This window comes from Manacus candei, unplaced genomic scaffold (genome assembly GCF_025592945.1).
Source record: "Manacus candei isolate 608988 ecotype Guabito, Panama unplaced genomic scaffold, ASM2559294v1 h1tg000015l, whole genome shotgun sequence".
NCBI classification, from domain to species: Eukaryota; Metazoa; Chordata; class Aves; order Passeriformes; family Pipridae; genus Manacus; species Manacus candei.
Window position 1 is genome coordinate 20,645,136 of NW_026138063.1, and position 19,433 is coordinate 20,664,568.

At 39.2% G+C, this 19,433-nt stretch overlaps 1 protein-coding gene and 1 long non-coding RNA gene across 4 annotated transcripts in view; one reads left to right on the forward strand and one right to left on the reverse strand.

Moving 5' to 3' along the window:
* LOC127468697 (uncharacterized) overlaps nucleotides 1–19,433 on the reverse strand; it is a 72,051-nt gene that overhangs the window by 26,834 nt on the left and 25,784 nt on the right. For all 3 annotated transcript variants that reach the window (XR_007903654.1, XR_007903656.1, XR_007903655.1), the window contains exon 3: nucleotides 3,147–3,252. This is a non-coding gene — a long non-coding RNA (uncharacterized LOC127468697). The remainder of the gene's footprint in view (nucleotides 1–3,146; nucleotides 3,253–19,433) is intronic.
* The window catches only part of LOC127468695 (vesicle-associated membrane protein 2-like), a 54,419-nt gene that overhangs the window by 21,260 nt on the left and 13,726 nt on the right, over nucleotides 1–19,433 (forward strand). Inside the window, exon 2 of the mRNA XM_051782097.1 lies at nucleotides 16,202–16,316. Within this exon, the coding sequence (XP_051638057.1) occupies nucleotides 16,202–16,316 (115 nt within the window). The remainder of the gene's footprint in view (nucleotides 1–16,201; nucleotides 16,317–19,433) is intronic.

Consider the following 19,433-nt stretch of genomic DNA (forward strand, 5'->3'; position numbering starts at 1 on the left):
CAAAAACTCTTTAGAGACCCTAACCACAAAAAAAAGCAGAAATTGGATACAAAGTAAAGAAGTATGATAATATACCAGGAGTGTTTGTTCTACAAATAAATAAGCCAGTGGATTGAATATTTGTCCTGCTTTGAAGCATTTCATTTCCAAGCAAACTAACATGCAAACCATTACTAATACAGTTCTTTTAGCACCCTTACTGAGATCTATGTTTCCTTCTGTAGCACAGAGAAATTTGTGAGTCCAGTGCACAAATGAATCAAGCAAAAATGTTCTTTCCTTTTGGGCATTGACTGTTGTCTCCAGTTGCACCAGAGAACATCTAAAGCTGTAAAATGGAGCTATATTCTACTATTAAAAGCTCCTTAGACATTGCCTGATACACTGAGAACTTGTGACAGTAATATTTTACTATAATTACTTTCGTAAGATGAAGGCAGAGCCCTGAAGTTGCTGTCAGTTTTCCTGTATTAGTGTGATTCAGACATATCCTCTGACAGAATGCCTTGAATTTACATGATTAGAAAGCTCTTCATATTAAATGCAACTCATCAAGGCATTTCTCACAAGTAAAATACCTGTGTCAAATTAGCCCCTTTTCCTTTACAATGATAGGAGAGTAATCTTACTGAATTCAAGCAAAATCTCTGAGCTACCTGCACATCAGGTGGGTAGTTACATAACACCTATAATTAGTTCCAAATGTAAAACTCCATGTGCAAAACTGAAAGCTGAGTTGAAGTTCTTTAAAAAAAAACCAAAAAAACCCCAAACAAAACAAAAAAGCCAAACAAAAACAACTGCCCCCCTCAAGAAACCACCAAAAAACCCCCCAAACAACCCCTTCCCAACCTCCCTCCCCCAAACCAAACCAACAAGAAAAAAAACCCCAGTACAAAGTGGTACTGCAAACTTCTGAAAGAGAGGCTTTTTCACAAAATTAGGCCCTTCAAATCTATTGAATCTCATTAAATGTTAGTCAGAAGCTTAGTAAGAAAAAATGCTTAGGAGAAAGTGTTAGAGGGTTCTTTATTGTGGTGGTATTGTTTAGGAAGGTTGTTTATAGAAGTAAGGTGCAGGTTCTCTGGAAAGTTGCCATAAAACATAGTTATGTGGTATCAGGACATCAATAACCACTTACAGACTGTTCTCTTATGCTAGTTTGAAGCTCCTCCCAGAAGCACTGCTATTAATCCACATATGCACAGATGGTGCATTACATCTAATGGCTGCTGGTAAGCATGTGAATGCAACATGATGGCTGCAACTAGTAAGAACTTGCCTTTATTTTTAAAAAGTTGTGGTACTATGCAGTAACTCAGATGTTCTGGTAGTTGTGAGGCTCTAATTCTGCAGGAAAATTACTGGAGGGAAACTGTGAATCTGGTAGAACTTCACCTAAAGGAGATTATAGCAGAATGCAAGAGTGGAGTAAAAAACCAGACAAGTGCTCCACTGATAAAAGAAGATGGATCAACTTTGTTTCATCAGGTTTACTCCCCTGTGTGAGCACAAAGTAAAAAATAAACTTGCTATAACCATGCTTGGTTGGATGAGTGTTGGTGAGGCTGTGATAATTACTGGTTCATTATTGGAAGCTGAATGCTGTTCTTTTAACTCCTAAAAGATTTGAGAATCTCTGTTAGTGTTTAGTGACTATAAAACAGTATAGGAGCAAAATAAAACCTTGAAAATTAGCAACGCTCCAGAAGGTGAGATGGTTAACAAAATGATTTTTTCTGCGAATTACAGATTATATTTCATTTACATGCATAACTTGGGTGTAGTAGTGTGGAGAGATTACCATAATCACCAAATATATACTTTATCTGAATTTGAGTCAGCAGTCATTGATAAAAAACCAAATTAATTCAGGTGGAAACTGTTTTTATTCAAATGAACTGCAGCTTGAAACACACACTAAGGCCAAAATGTCGTTAAATGACTTATTGTGTTGTGTAGCTATATTATTTCATAGTTTAGTTTCTTAAACCATTACAAGTTTTTTGAATCATATCAAGGATTGGTTTGTTGATGTTCAAGTATTTTATTTGATATTCAGCCTTCTAACCATTTAAATTAATAACCTACTAATCTTAGATCAGTATGTTTTTGTTTTCTGGACTGGAGAATAATCTGATGTCAAACATCTCTCCCTGAGCCCTGATGGTCATGTACACTTGTGTATACACATTTGTGGAACTACTTCAGGCTCCTAAATAGCATAACAAAGTCTTATGTTAGTAACTTTTATGATTTTGAAGTGCATCAATACTTCACAGTTTATTATTTCTTTAACTTTTTGATTTGGAATTGCCTGTGAGAAGTCTGAGCAGCTAACTTTTTTTTTTTTAATAATTTGAAAGTAATCTCAGAACTGCTATTCAGTGGATTACTTACAAGCTGTAGGTTGTTTTTATTTGAAATCTGGAAACAATGGAAATGTGGTCTGTTCATTTAGGCTGGTTTAACTCTGTAATTTTTTTCTTCCATTTGAACTCTGGAATCAGTCTTCGAAATCTGTTTTCCCAATAACACTGTAGTTTGTCTTTCTGATAATATTTGTCTCAGTTAGCTCATTTAAATATTCAAAGACAACAGGTACTGCAAATTTCAATATTTTTATGAGTATATTATTAAATTATTTTTGACAAGATAGTTCTAATTAAGACTAGGAAACTGAATCAACCAGTTATAAAGAGACTGGGCAATGAACAGGTTAAAATGTACTTTGCTAAGGATCTCGTAGGTTTGGTTTCTACCAAACTCTAAGAAGGAAAACACTTCTGTTCATTTCTCTTCTGAATTTCCCTGTGGATATTCAGCCACTCCAGGACTTTATGGGTAACCTAAAGAGCTTCCCTCTCAGGTTTTCATGCAGGCACCAAGATCCTTCATATTCACAAGTCACAGCTCTTTCTTTTCTAGATACTGTGGTGGCTCAGCTGATTCATGACTGAGGGGTCTATGCTGCAGATAAGCTTTGGGCAGTCCTCATTAGGGGCCCTGCCACTAAGCACTGCAGAGCATACTGCAAGGATTAATGGCTCTGTCTGGTGCCCTGGGAGTTTTCCTTGAGTTAACAGTGATAAATGAACCATCAAAATGTCTGATACAAATACTGCTGGGGAAAGAATCAGACAAACCTGCATCAGATCTGAAGTAGAAGTGAGTCCTCCCTGGAGATAAAGGAGTGGTCCAGATAAACTCCTGAGTCTTTTTTCAGATAAATTTTCTCTTTTCTGTTATTCTCTTAAAGGGAAAAAAAAAAGAAAAGTAAAACCTCAGTCAGAAGGAAGTCTGGTTTGGAGATACACTCGCAGTTATGTCAAAATCTGTTGCTTACATTGGGAACTGACTGACCTTGTGTGGTTCCCCAAATTTTTACTATCAGTCCAAAGCACAAGGATTTCATATTACCATCTAAACAAAATCTAATTTAATAAATGGTTAATTAACTTTAAGGGAATACCTTTTTGATATGGAATACTTAGTGCCATATGTCACCTTTGCATCTAACATACAGCAGTGTTCTTTGTTGGCTCACACATCTGTCTGTGAGAATTATAAGGCATCACTTACAATTACATCCTTTTAAAGCACTTATAATATATTAAGTTTTGCTGCATTCAGTGACCACTTTGGTTTTCTGGAAGCACAATGGCTCTGGGCTGTGCCTTGTCAGGTCACTAATCTCCATCCTGCACTCAGCCCATCAGCCACATGAGAGTGACTCATTCTCTGCAAACTTCCTGTTGCTTAGTAGCTGTTTATAATGTGAAAGAGAGTTGGGAAAGTAGTGGTGAGGTAAGAGGAAAAGGGCTGGGAGGCAGAGTGTTCCTGGCTGCCTAAAAGGAACTTGTGAATGAGGGCATTATTTGACCATCTAATTGGGGAGAAATTTTTCTGTCTCCTCACAGGTCCAAGGCACATGAATTTACATGTTCTGCTGCTCTCTATTGTCAGCAGTATCTAGGAAAGTTACTGTGTGTGGGCCTTTATTGTGTGCATTTATTTACTTAACACCACGGTACCACTTTCTCTTTTAAAATACCACTTGGTTACCAAGGGAACTGGTTACAGCCCTGCACACTTTCCCTCTGCTTGGCATGTGTGCCACACACAAGGTTCCCAGTTGTGTTCCAGGAACTGGATGTCTGAGCCTGTAGTGCCAAGATTGCATTACAGCACTGCACCAGTGTGATGTGATGGCTCAAATGCAAAAGGACACAGGAGCTAAAGGAGTAATAATAAAAATGTAATAGTTCTATCAATGCATTGAATCTTGCTGTAGGTAGGCTGAATTTATTGTGGACAGGTAGATTTAATTACCAGTATTTAGTTGGGGTAGTTGTAGAAAGTTATTTAGCTTTTTTATGGAAACAAAATGCATGAATAACATTTGCTTCTAACTTCGAGTACGTATCTGTATCCAAATGTAATAGCAGAAGGTAATACTTTGCCCTTCAAGGGATGTAACACAGATGGAAAGACTGAGAGAGCTGGAAGAGTAGCTTTGAGGGCAGGGAATCCTATGGGAATGCTTCTCTTTTTTTTATATAAACAGGACTTCATGGGTGATTGTAAATGGGTTGCTTTGTCTCAACTAAGATTCTCACCTGTTCTTCTCCTCACTTGAATAACATATGGACAGTTCAAATTTTTATTCTTTGACTTCTAAAGCATAACAGGTTTAAATCTCAAACATTTCTTTTCAATCCTAATGACTTTTTTAATTCCAAAAAAAGGACATGAGGAACTAGTGGTTACTTTTGAGGTATTGTAAAAAAATTAACTTCCAAGTTTCAGATGAATGCTAAGCAAAATAGCAATACTCACTCAGCAGACACTGAGGAGACAGTTTCCATTTATCTGGAGAACCCCAAGGGCTGCTTCTAGTGGTGCAACTCACAACAGATTTTCAGCAAAGTGTCTAAGCATTTTCATAAACAGCAAAAGGCACTCTCCTGAGTGTAACAAGACTAAAAGATAGAACCAGGATAAACTGGTCTTTACTGAATTATAGACGTTTGTGGATTTAGTTGGGGTGAAAAAAAGCAAAATTAAAGTTCAGTTTCTGCACTGTAGCATTTTGCAAATATACAGGTGTGCACAACATTGATTTAAATACCTCAAATAAATTAGAAAATCAGATGCCACATCTCAGCCTCAGCATTGATCCACAGAGTATACCTGTGAGCTTCTGAAATCACACTAAGGGTTCTGGAATCGTGATCTAAACATAGGTCTTTATGTAAAGCAAAGACGGTCATTAAAAAATATCAATTTTCAGAGAAGGACAGATGGTAAGATAAAGGTGGGAGAATAGCCTAAGGAGAAGCTACAAGGCTCTTGGTGATCCCATGAGGATGGGGAGTTTAGGAGAGATGATGGTGATGATACAGACAAATGTTACTTTACACATTTGTATGATTTTCTGTTAGTATCTAATGAATTTACATCACTTTGCCAAGTGATTTTTTTGGCAGAATAGTCTCAAAGATCTTCTTTAAAAGGTCTTTAAAACTCTGGTTTTGTTGTATTCAAAATGTTCTGGGGTTTTATTGTTTTCATTCAATGAGAACTTGAAATGAGAAGTTTCCCTTTATTGCTTTAATGCATTTGATTGGTTAAATGGAATCTAGTTTCATTAATTGATGGATGTTGAAACTGGGGAGAAAATACATTGTGTGTGAATCATAACACTGTGGGAAGGTGGAGCACCCGTGATAAGGATACAGTCACTTGTAAATGGGAGCTGTGTTTCATGGAAACTCTTCCAGAACTGAATAGGACATTTTGTGAGAAATAAGGATGAAAGTTTGGCTTTCTGTACAGGTACTTTTGCTGTTCTCTAACACTTGCACATACAATATGATTGCTGTTTAAGTAATGAATAGGTGGGATAAAATATCCAGTGCAGCTCTCTTGGCCAAATAGTTAGAGAAGATTTAAGCTTAATAAGCCTCCTGATAATTAAGCTCTAATGTAAGTAATGATGGTAATTACCCTATAAAGTTTAGTTGTGATGAAACAGCCACTGACTAGCAGTGGCACATATATATAGCAAGGCTACAAAAACGTTTTACTGCTGATGGAAATGTGACTTTCAGCTGTTTTGTTATTACTGTCTCTTCTTTAAAAAAAAAAAGGCATGTTAATAGTTGATTTCCTTCTAAAGTACAACAAGAGTGCTGGGAAATAATTTACAGGCAAGTAGAAAGCCCCCAAGCCTCCTAGGTTTTAATTTGAGTCTTTTAAAAGACAGACACAGAAAACATCCTTGATCCCAAAAATGTTACTTAAAAGCACGGAAAGCATATCAATCTTTCCATTCTTTTGAGAGTCTTCATTGCTTCTCTATATCAGAGGTAACTTTTAACTGACTACAACCAGCAACAAATTATAGCATTTTCTTCTACACCAGCACATGAGTCAGTGAGTAGGGGATGGCTGAGTCAAACTCTACCCTGATCTTTCCCTCCCACTCCCTGCCCAGCTGCTGCCTGTTTACCCCTTAGGGTATATCCCACGAAACTGGAAGGCTACACAGAATATTAGAAATAGTGGGTGCTCTTACTCCTTTGCATGAGAAACACAGGCCACGTCTGCCCATAACGTACCACATCAGCGTGAACGCCAAGTACAGCAACTCCAGTTCAGGGACTTTGCTTAAAGCTGGCCATTTCCACTCAGCTGTGTCCTTAGGGATTGCTCTGGAGGTTGGAAAGAGAGGTTTGTGAAGCTGGAATATCTGGCAGACTAGGATGTTTAGCATCACTGGGCTTGTTCAACTCTGGCTTTAGAGTTATGAATTTTTGAAACATTTCTCTAGCAACATGTCTGGTATTTGTCTCTTTGCCCTACAGTTTGTCTTTAAGACATATTGTGTTTCTTCTTTATCTTCCAAGAAGAAGAGGGAAATGGCAGCAGCGATACTGACTACATTTTCAGTGTATTTATTGTTCTGTTCTTGTTTCAGACATATCTCACTAAGGCACTGGGCACAGCTTTGTTCTGTTAGGCTTCCTCTCTCCCACAGCCTGGTACACTTCGGTGATTTCTGCTTTAATCCAGTGTTGTGTGTATACAATCAGTTTTCTCTTTCCCTAATTTCAGATTGATAACTTAGTGCAAGAAAAAGAAAGGTTTTGTGTTACCCAGGGTTCGATTTCTCTGCTGAATCTCTTCTTTGTTTGGTTTGGTTTGTTGGGTTTTTGTCATTCTTGGGTTGGTTTTTGTGTGTATGTATTCTTATGCCCAGTAAAAGCGCTCTCCTGTTTATAAACTAAAATTCCTTTAGTAAAGTTTTGTAAGGAGAAAAATGCAACTCCTCCTGTGCTAGTCAGTCTTTGTGATATTTTTCCAGGTGTGTAAGCTCAGTGTGCAAGACAGAGCTCTAGTAACTGGAGAAAGGTTGCTACCAATGCACCTTGCAAAGTCAAGAGCTCTCAGGGATGCAGCTGAAAACCACATCAGCTCAGATGGACTGCATTAAGATAAAAACACACAGGTCTGAGGGAGCATAAGGAACTCTTGTAAGAGAAAATTCTGGTGTTTTTTTTTGTAACAGTATGTCCATTTACCTACACTAAATTTAATCTGTGTGGAACTGACTTGAAGTAATAACCTCTTGAGACAAAATCAGATCACAGAACTGGTCTTTGTGCCAGTTTTATTACCTTTAGCCCACACCATAACCTGGATACTCCAGGTTAACAGATTGAAAAGCATCAAAAAATTAAAAAGGGACAAAAAAAAGAAGCTTGTATTCTTTCAGCTAATGAAAAGAAATTACTAAAAGAGCCTTAAACCTCTCAATTATGAAATCTCGTAAGAAGTTATAGAAGGTGCAGCCAATACTACCTAGGAACTAGAGATAACACTTCCTTTTAAAAATTGACTTCTAGTGCAATGTTTTAGTATTTTTCTGTGTAGACATTTCACTAAAGACATTTTTTAGTTATTAACTATTATGTATATTAACTATTATGAATATTAACTATTATGAAATAAGGATTTTCCACATTTTTTACTAAACTAATTTCTATCTGAAAGCAGCCTGATGCAAATTATGAATTTAAACAAGCAAAATTTAGAGAACAATAAATTACATTTGTTTCTTTTTACAAAATGATGTTAATGTCAATATAAATATTAAGAGAAAGTTTTTTATTATTACTTAAACCTGTATTTTCTTTCATTCTTTAATTTAAAAAGAATCTCAATTTAGTGTAAAGATTACACTAGTAATTTGAAACTAGTTAGTTTCAAATTAGCAAATAATGAGAATTAACCCCTTTGACAGGGTATGTAGATTTGCAGTCCTTGTAGCTGTGAAAAATATCTGTAATTTCATCCAAGATTACCCAGATTTGTAGCTAATCTAATGCAGAGGTTTGTCAGGGGCAAAGTTCCCTGTGATCTGGCAGCAGGTGAGCAGAGGTCTCACGAGGTGCTGTGGGGCTGCCCCATAAGTGAACCAGCTCCAGTGGGTGCTCAGGAACGTGGAGCTCTTCCTTCCCTCTTGCAGTTGTCCCAGAGAGACCTAATTTGCTACTCTGCCCCTGGGAAGAGATGGGGAACTCTCTTCACTGCTTTTGGAGAGGCAAGTGCTATGATGTAGAAATGAAACCCCGTATCACAGTGTGTTAGAGCTGAGATTGGTTAGTCTGGGTCAACACAATTCCTAATTGTGCTTTAAGTAGCAGACTGAGCTCTTTTAAGTGGGGCAGAGGGGTTACAGGTTATAATGGTGACTGACTACTTGGCTGTCTTGCTCACTGATTCCATACCATTTTGGTAAACCTTCCTTTGTCCAGTTAAATGTGACCATGAGACTGCTCAGCTGGGATGTAAAGGCATGGCAGAACTGGTTTGTACAGGCAGGTGCTTTATTGAATCAGCGATCCCTTCACAGTGGGATGGATATGTGAGGTCCTTGGCTTCTATAACAGAGCTCTGAGGTTTTAATTTGTGAAGATAAAATGTGAACACTGACACTCTCAGTTGGCTAACCCTTAATCATCTTTCAAGCAAATCTATGGACTACTCTGCAAAACATGAGCAGTGGTTAACATATGAAGCAACATGCCTGCATTGAGCTGACTTTATCTTAAGCCACAGACTTTGCAAAAGATGACAGCAAGGGGAAAAGGGATTTGAAAAAATCTGTAGTGTTGGTATTTCAGAAAAGGAATCCTGCCTTGTGTTACTTTTTTGACTAGCTGAAACCCTGAGTCTCCACAACTGGTTGTTCTGAAGGCTAAAATTTAGAGAAATTATGGAAATAGTGTAACTTTTTCTGGAAAATTCTTATGTTTGTCACAAAAATAATCTGGCTGGACTAATTGGCATGATTCAGAATTCAGGTGTTTGTGGCTTTGTAAGCAATATTCATTTGGCTTGAATAGAAGATACTGGAGAAGGTAAATCAGTCAGTTTTTTTCTAATTTAAGAAATGTTGATCAAACTAAAGATGATGTCTTAAGGTTCCTCTATTTTTCCTTTGTGTGCATATTTAGCACACCAGATGGTTAATGCAGTCCTAATAAACTGGTGGGAATATTTAATTAAATGTGGTCCCAGGACATTAAATGTAGAGTATTATTCTTTGGCTGGTGATCAGAGTAAATATTTGGTATTAAGGGAGAGTCCTCATAGAATATTGTTGGTAGTAAATGAAAATCACATTTGGGAACACAAATATGTTCAAAGTAGAACTTTCTTCACAAAATTAAGACACCTCAAATGCTAATTCCTTTTATATGTGGGGTTTTTTTCCTACCACCAATTCACTATTACTCATTGCTACCCAGTTATTACAAATAGCATGAGAAATCATTTGAAATTTGATAGTCACAGAATAGAATGAGCCTAAGTTTAAGTCTGTAGCCATTTACTTGTCAATAGTCACATTTTTACTGAACACTGAAGTGCTCAGATAGAACACTGAAAAGCACAGTTAATAACAACATCTCTGTTCAAGCAGTGATGCTTCCCTTGTAGTGAAGGAAGCCTGTTTGCTCTTTTTGGGATCCAGTGCTGCTCCCTCTGTGAGATCTGAGGGCTGAAAACATCTTTCTGTAGTCTGAAAATCCCTCCAGCCCCAGTATGCAAATGTCCACTAGCCCAGCAGTGATACTCCCCTGTCAATAAGCTAATTATCTTCTCAGCCTAACCAGTTTTATGATATCATGGATTTCTTTACTCCTATTGAACAACTTTTTTTTTATTCCCCTGTGAAAGTGAGATTAGTAGAATGAAAACAAGGATAAAACTCAGCCTATTAAAATAGCCTAGTTAATAACTGAAGGGAGGAAGATGAACTAGAAATCTGAAATACTTAAATTATGTGGGCAACTGAACTAAAAAGCACATTCTCCTACTGAGTACATCTATTTTGGAACTGGGAAGTCATGCTCTCTAGCCAGGGTTGTCTTTTGAAAAGTCCTCTCACCTTACAGGCAGAGAACATCACTTTCTACTTGTAAGAAGAATGAGAACCAAATTCTGAAGAAAATTTATTTTAGGTAGGTGTTAGAAGTTTCCCTAAACCTTTGCTGACAGAATTAGTGTGTGGTTTTGAAAGAGTAACAGGACCTGCCATTTGACACTATCCCATTTCACTATGGGAAAATCAAAAAATGTGGTAAGAGGTGCTGGGATGGATAGCTAATATCTCTTGATTTCGAGACACAAACACAAACATGACTGTCCACACACAGCTGTGGTGGGCATGTACTGTTAAGTTTGTACAGTTAAGCACTCAAGTCTGGAAGGCCCAGAATCTTAAGTAGCAAAGGTATCAATTTCTTTGAGAGAAGGCTTTGAGATGATGTGAGTAGCCTAGCACAGAATTTTACTCTGCCCAATTCAGTTAGACTGGATTTTGATAGGACTGTGGCAAACCTTCTGTAGCCAAACTGATTGTTAAGAAAGCTTTTTTGCTAATGTTGGCTAAACTGACCTACTACAGAAATAAAACCCCGTGAAGTAGAATCAGATTAACAGAAAACTAGGAACTAGCAAATTCCTCCAGGATGCAGAAGACTCTAAGTATTATCAGGAAAAGTCCCCCTTTGCAAATTATCAGCGGGAAAATTGGTTTAGCTGTTACTGCATAGGAATAAACAAAGCAAGTTCAGAACTAACAGCAAACCCCCAGGGCTACAGAGCTCCTTTATTTCCTTAGAGATCCTCCCTGCCTCAAAGCTTTCCACTGCATCTCAATTCACAGATGAACACTCTTGGCACCAGGGACACTGGGAAAGGGGTTTGTTTCTACAGCTACTCTTATGTCCAGGATCTCCACTGACATCCTTAGTCCCTAAAAAAATGTATGAATTTGCATTTGTAGCTAATTTTAATAATTGTTTTAGAGTTAAATCTCAAGAGTAGAAAGCTATGGAAGTGTTCTGATTTATTTTACAGTTAAACAGGTGTTTTTTGGTGTATTTTTCAAATTCCTTTGAAACAACAGACTGTCAAACTCCACTTACAAAGTGAAGCCCAAATGGGTTAGATGCCTTTTGAAGGGGTCCACATGGAAGAATGGTGTTTTAAATATACATAAGTCACAACAGTAAATATTTACTACATAAATGATACCTGAACAGTAAAAAAAAAAAAAAAAAAAAAAAAAAAAAAAGAAAAGCAGTGAAATTTTATGTTTTATTTGAACAACAGGGAAAGGGGTTTGAGGAAAGAGGAATCACAGTGGAGTTCACAGAAAATTGCCTCCTTCATTTCACTTTTTATAGGGATATTGGTCAAATCTGCTGCTGCATTGATGCACATGCACTGCCCTCCCTGCCACGGTCCGTAGGGGAGGAGAGAAGGGCCGCAGCACTGCACAAAGGGGTCCCATGAGCTTTGAGGTTGCAATACAATGCTCCCTTAATAGGGGTGCACAAGGGTTTTATGAGCTCTGGCTTGGAATGCACCAGAAAATGGGGTGGAGCATGAGACAGACAACCAGGAATCGAATAGGGATAGGGACTCAGGCGAAGAGGGAGGAACGGGGGAGGAACCGGGGAAGGAAAGGGCGTGGCTGTCTCCTCTCTGCAGCTTCTTCAGCCACTCAGAGAGGGAAGGAGAGAAGCGAGCCCCATGAGGCATGTGTGGACATGCCTGGGTAGTTACAACTGTAGGGGAAATCTTACAATGTATATATTTGTAAACACGTGATAACTGTAAAGTCCATATAATGAAGTCCTTTCAATCACTGTATATCTTTTTTCATTCCTGAAATCGTTCCCATTCTGATCCTTGGTCCTCCACACCTCCCCTGAGCTTTGCCAGCTGACACCAGCTAGAGCCGTCTGATGCAATTCTCACTTTCCTCCTGCTATAAGCTTCAGCTATGTTTCTCACTATCTAAGTCTGAGAGGTAGAAAATAACTCTTGCTATCAGAAATAGGTTGTGAGCTTTCACTCAAGTCAATAGTTGAAGAACAGAGGAGCAGAAGGATGGCAATGAAAAGGGCAGGGCTGCTTTGCCACAGGCTTTCTGTGCCACTGAGCAAGTCACTTAATCTCCCTGTACCTGTTTCCCAGCCATATGAGGGATAATAGCTTTTCTTTAGCTTATTGCAGTGTTGTTAGGATAAAGACTTTGAAGAGATTAGGTCCTGTAGCTGGAGGCTTTAAAAAGCACTTTGGATAAAAGAAAATGCTGAAAGCAGCCATGGAGGTCCCAGTGTAAACTGTACCAAAGCCACAGTGGTGTCCTGGCATCCTCCTGGTGTTTGCATCGTGCATCTCCCTTCTCTAGCCTGACTGAGAAAATAATTTCTCCTGTGTAGCTCACACATATGAACAAAAATGAAAGTATATGTCAGGCAGTTTCCCAAAATATTAGATACACAATCATCCTTAATGTTCTTTCAGCCAGTGCTGAAATGCAAAGCAGTAACACTGGATATCTCCACTTCTATCTTAATTAGAGTTGAAGCTCCCTTTAATTGTCAGAGCTAAGTAGTAAATTGCTTCCAAAATATCCAGGTGAGATGACAAAGCTCTTAGTCATGATTTTGACCTACGAGTTTCAGGCCCAATTAGAAGAACTGAGGATGTCTGAGTCAGCTGAGACCATTTTGCTGAATCACTAGGATAGTTCCTAAATGTTTCTTCCAAGGTTGCTGCATAGATACCCAGGTCCAGCACCTGCTTTCAGTCAGATTGCTCATGTGCTAACTGAGGCAAAATCTGGCATTGTGGGGACTGAAGGGTATAACTAATGTTTTATAAAAAACAACCCAGCTGCTGAGGCTCTGGGCAAGTAGTGCTGTTGTCCTGCAGTGAGTGTACTTGGCACTCTCCCAGAGTTTACTCCAGTGCTCTGACATCGCAGAGTGGTTGCCATTTAAGACTATTTGCTAGGGATTTATACTCTTTTTCACCAAGAGTAATAGAATTTTGTTCCCCTTTCAAAATTAATTTGACCTGTTCTTGGGAATGAAGATTCTCAGCATCAACAGTAATTTTTTCCCTTTTCCTAAAAATGAAAGTACAGAGATCTGATGACTAGGGGCCCAGTGATGGAGCTTTTATATAGATTTTGCATTCTTTTGTAGCTCCCCAAAATCATGCCAGACTATGAGAAATTATATTTTAAAGTTGTGATGCTTCATGTATTTCAAAAGGAAGCTTCTCCAACATAGTGATAATATTCTACATAAATTTCTTTGAATAAAGCTTCTGAGAAATTATAAGCTGATACAACATGGTACAGAGGCAATAATAGAAGAATTATGTAAATGTAGGAAGAATTATGCAAATGCAGGTTGGACTTTCATTCTAGAATTTTGGTACTAAGATATAACAGAGAATGTCTATGCTTTCAAGTGATGTAGACCTTCAGTTCCTTTCTTTACTAGAAAACTTAGGTTCAAAGACAAACTCTTATTTGGATGCTTGTGTGGGACTGGAGCCAGGTCAGCACACTCTTTTGGTGAGTGCCTTCTGCTCATTGCTGTGACCCACAGGGCCATGAGTGAGGCAGCTGCTGTTACTGTGTAAGGAGAGCACAGTTCCAGAGACACAAGGTTTGGAAAGCGTAGCTCTGCACTGCAGGCAGCACGTAGCTCTGGTTACTCTTGAATTAGATTTTATGTAATTAATTAAGATGGGTACGTTAATTACAAGCTTACTGTGCCTTAGCATAAAGATTGTCATCTCTTTGCTAGTTACAGTAACTCCTGCTGGATGAGCAGGGCAGCTGTAAAAACACACTGGTTTTCCCATCCCTTCCTCCCTTATGCAGGAAATGCCCCAGGAAATGCAATTGAAAGTAAGTTAGATGGCAGCAAGGATGCTGGAAGAGAACAAACTAGGAAGTGTCTACTGTATGCCAAACCATTTTAAGGGCAGATTGGAAGGGCAAAAAAAAGATGACAGTTACCGGGTAGAAAAGGTACATGGCAGAACTTTTGAGTTATCTCCTAGCTTTGACCAAGAACACCTCTGCTTTTATAAGCTATGCTTACAGCAAACCTATATGGCAGGGAAAAACACTTCTCACCTGTTCTGTAGCCTCTAGGATGCCAACAGTGCATAGCTCAAGAGAGGAGCTCTCTTGACTTTTGTAGTAGTGAAAAAATTCTGCTTGTTTTGATTGGGAAAATGCCCATTTATGTACTTAACTGCAAAGTTTTACAATTTCAATTTTAGCTCTGTTGTTGTACCAGGAACTCCCTTTGAATTTGTTGATGCTCCAGGGAAGTCTTGTTTTGCATTGTGTGTGATATATATTTTAGTCAGATTCTGATCCTTTGCGACAACTCAGAATAAATCCTGTTGGGATGCTGGCCCAGGGCCATTGATGGAGTGATTCCATTGCAGGTGGCAGCAGCATCTGGTTTTTATGTTTTTAAATAGATGGGTCCTCAAATGATGATGGCTCCATTTCTTTTCTTGCAACTAAAGCTTGATAAGGTCATTCTGACTTGCAGTTAAAAAGTGAAGCGTAAGTTACAGCAGAGCTGCAGGTCTGCAAACAGCTGCTCCATCTCTGGGAGCCTCTGAGGGTCAGAGTTATCCACAGGGATCTCAGCCCTCAGGCGATGCTGTTAAACTGAATTCTGCAGCTTAAGGTACCTTTGGGGAACTACTTTAGTGCCCCTCAGCACTTCGACAGTGTATTAATGAGGCCATAATTCCAGCAGCAATAATCAGACCCCAGGATGTAAAGGGGAATGATTCACAGAGAAACGCTGTGTTCTCTCAGTCTGTCACTATGGGAAGGCATTGGTAATGCATGAGTGGGATTTGGTGATACTTTTCAGTTCACGTGCTTAGGGATTTCCTCTGCAGCTTCAGGAAAGGTTTTATTTCTCTGCAGGAACAAGTGACAGTGGTCCCTTGGAAGGAGAGGCAGGTTTCACAGTGTGAAAAATGGTGTTCAGGCCAGCAGGTTGATTTGTCTGTACTAACTCATACTCTGAGACAGATCGGGTCAGTTCTTGGATTTTAAGGAACCTTTGTTTTGTCTTTTGTTATATAGCAAGCTGGGGAAAGTCAGTGTGCATGCTTAAGAAAAGAGCTGATGTGCAAGAGACCAGGGCTCTGTTCACAGCATTGCTACAGATATTTGCCTAGGGTCTGTGGCAGATGCTCAAGCCTGGACAGCTGCTCTGGTGGCATTCGGTGACCACCAATGCCAGAGATGACTAACCCCATGCTGTGTGCAATTCTCACCCCCATTGCCTCCTCTAATTCTTTCTCCCCTGCTTTTGTTTATCTTTACTTAGTTAACTTCCAGCCAAACACAAAGAGCAGGGGAGTGCTTCATTCAGCACACTGAGAAGAAATACAGGGTCACAGCCCTGGCTGCTGTAACATTAACACAAAATGCTAAGTGTGTTTCCTTAGCGAGACATAAGCTCTGCCCTGCTAGTCAGGCCTGTGATCAGTTTGGCCATTGGCCTAACTTAGGGTAGATACTCTGAATTGTTTGCTATTTTAAAAGGCAGCAAGGGAGAGGAGGAGTTTGATATAGTCCTACTAAGAAACAGTGTAAAAGCTGATTGTGGTATGAGAAGGAATTGAACAGGAGGGCTGTGATCCAGGAACAGAAAACATGGGTTGAAACAATGGAAAAGTTCTTCTAAGAGACAGGTACTTTTTACCTGTTCCAGGAAAGGGGTAGTGAACAAGTAAAGATGGTCTTAGTCACTTATATTTTCTGTTTTTGATCTAGGTCTGCTCCAGCTCCTACCCAAGGTCCCACCAGTGCCGGGGCTGCAGGGCCTTCTCCTGCTACCAATGTGTCAAGCAACAAACGGCTGCAGCAGACACAAGCCCAGGTGGATGAGGTAAGTGGCTCCAAGTGATTTGTTGCTCACCACAAGAGTGTTGCTGTGGTTATTTTTTTTCTTTAAGATGCTCTTCTCCATGATCCAGCAACACTGGTCTGAAGGCAGTGGATCTGGGAAATGAGGTTTATCAAAGATGGCATTTATGAGGAACCAGGCAGTACAAGTGAGATTCTGAGTATAAACATCCTTGTACCAGTAACAGTTCTGCAGAATAAATGTGGGCATTGGTGCTAGTTTGGGAATTCCTCCCAGTCAGTCAGGTTAGGAGGATGTATCATAGTGGAACCAGCTCTTTTAATGTGTTCCCATGTTCCTAAAGGTTAGACACTAATCTCACAGACTGTTTCACAGAGACAACCTTTGACTTCTCAGAGGTAGATTTGTCAGAGAATTGTGCAGCTGAGGGCTGTGTTCATTAGCCAGAGCTCTATGGATTAATCATCACAATTTATCCTTAAAGAAAGGCACCCACACGTGATGTCACAACAGCATCTTTAACAAATCCCCACTCCTTTTGTTGGTCTTGGAGGACCATCTGGCTGTTTTAGCTGGGATCCTTAAATTCCTGCAACACCTCGGCTGTAATGCCAGTGCCCATCCAACTGCTGTGGGGATGGAAATAGGTGAACATCCCACTGCTCATCCATGGAGTCCTTGAGCATTCCAGCAGTACAGGAGCAACTGTAACATCCTTGCTCATTTGCTGTGCAGATTTGTGTGCTGGGTATTGAGGAAAGAATTTTGTTAAAGCCCTGCAAAGCCTTAAGTAACTAATTGCTTACTGTTCATGGGGAAGTGGCCAGGGCTTGTGTGATTCTTTATTGCAAATTTAATAAAATACAAATGAGAAAACATGCATAAAGGCCTCTGTTTTCAAAAGCTTCATGTATGCTTTAAAGATAGTAGAGACAACCTCACAACATCCAACTCAAATGCATTACTTAAGATGAATTAAATACACCTGTCAAGATGGGCTTTGTCTTTTTGAGAACTTTTTCTTTGCTGAAGAACTGAAATGGGGACTTTCTGGCTGCAGAAATGTCAAGACCAGTGTAGGAGGCGTGTCCAGGGGTGCAGGGGAAGCACCCAGGGCAGGGAAGCCCAGGGGACATGTGCCGGAATCGATAACCCCATTGGTCACAAGGTCACTTGGTTTTAAGGGATAAAAACAGTGCTGGGTTTGAATTAAACTCTCTTTGATCACCATCTCATCAGAGAGCAGACTACACTTCTTTATTATATAAAGATCCCATGCAACAGACCAGGTTCTCTCATTATCACTGATTTTCACATCACACTCACTTCACTGATGTTAGTAGAGTGTCTCTTCCAGTGGGGAAAGGAATATTACATTTCAGCTTCTATCTTTGGTCAGAATAATGAAATAAACTTCTTATCCTGAACATGTTACATCATAGTGGTCCTATAATTGTTTATGTGAGTGACAGCAAAGTAATTTTCCCTAAAAGATAAAAAAATAATTGCTGTTTATTGTCTAAAAATGAGTGATGCCTGTCAGATACATTGAGCTCTTCAAGCAGATCAATGGAGGTGGCTCCAGTGAGGATAGTGGACCCCTGCTTTTTGCTTAAGATACTCTCTATTCTGAGACTTTTGACTCAGACCCATGCAAACTGGTCTTCTTGTGAAGCATGATGACATAATTTTGGCAGGAACTCTTACCCAGTATGAGGGGATTTGGATTTGAGGATTATGTGGGTGACATTCAGGATCCATGGGGTTTTTGCCTCCCATTTGAGAGGGAGGCTGCAGTTGGTATGGGTTTTGAGTTTGATAGCACATGGTCAGCAGATCCTTGTTCAGCAGGGAAATCACAGTGTAAGTGTAGCCAAAGGAGAAAAATGCCACTGGGCTTTCAGTCCCAGTCCCAGTCACTGGGGTGAAGCTGGTTTATAATACCTAAGAGTCTGATCTGTAAACGTTGCTTTGACCTTCCTAGATATTTCCTGTTTTTTTCTTCCATGTCTTGTGGGAAAGTCATCTGTAGGTGGCACCAGACACCACGGAGGAGTGTGGCACACTCAGCCTGAAACGGCAATACCATTGCCACTGTGCTTCAGAGGATATTCTTGGTGTTAATAAAATGACTGACATTTTTAATCCCGTGTCAGTGCTGATACTGTATTGCAGCTATGTCCATGCTGGGTTTTCCCCTCTGATTTCTCTAGACATCTTCTAAGGCCCCAATCATGGTTTTATTCTAGACAAACATTTATTTATTTGACAAAAATGCAGTCTCATCTAGACAAGTGTTCACTGCAGTCAGGTTAGATTCAATAAATAGTTATGGGCAAAACAAAAATTGAGAGAATGGGTAGCAAATAGTACACTATTTTTTTTCAGCATTTTCAAATAGTTCAAAATTTTCACTACAAATCATTGTACCAAGAGAAAATTCAGCAAAATGCTAGCTGAGAAATTAATACAATTTGTTCTTTAATTTGATATGAAGTTAAATGTTTGGAAGATTTTAGTTTGGAAAAGCAAGTAAGAAAATTTGGATTGACCAAAACACTTGATTTTGTTTTAGGTTTGGTAGAAAAGTGAAACAAAACTTTTGAGTTTTCAAACAGCATTTAACCCTCTGCTGGTCCTTTCGAAGTTTCTTTCACTACCAGTTTTCATCTCACTGTATTTGAATAATGTATCTTTTTAATTCTGGATTTTTGCAGGTAATAGTTAAATTATATTAGATAAAAATAACATGGAATTCCTTATGACAGCATAGGAGAAGTAATAGACCAACAGACTTATTCACTGCTAGAATGATTGGACACAACTTTACTGAGATTGTTATACTGTCTAACATTTGCATTAGTGATGAATTTTTAAAGGATCTCCATTTAGTTATTGGCTTGCTAGAAGAGGATTTTCATCTAACTCCATGTATAAAATATTGTGTCCTGGCTGTGCATGCTTTGTTTGCTGAGGCTGGCCAATGAGGTGGGATGAGCTCCCTGCTACACTTCAGGCTGAATTGTCTCAGGTAAAAATATTCTCCTCCTCCGCTTTCAAGCAGGACTTCAAATTATGGCTGGGAAATCATCTTGCCTGAAAGATCTGCAGAATGAGTAAATTCCTTGGTGAGGAAAT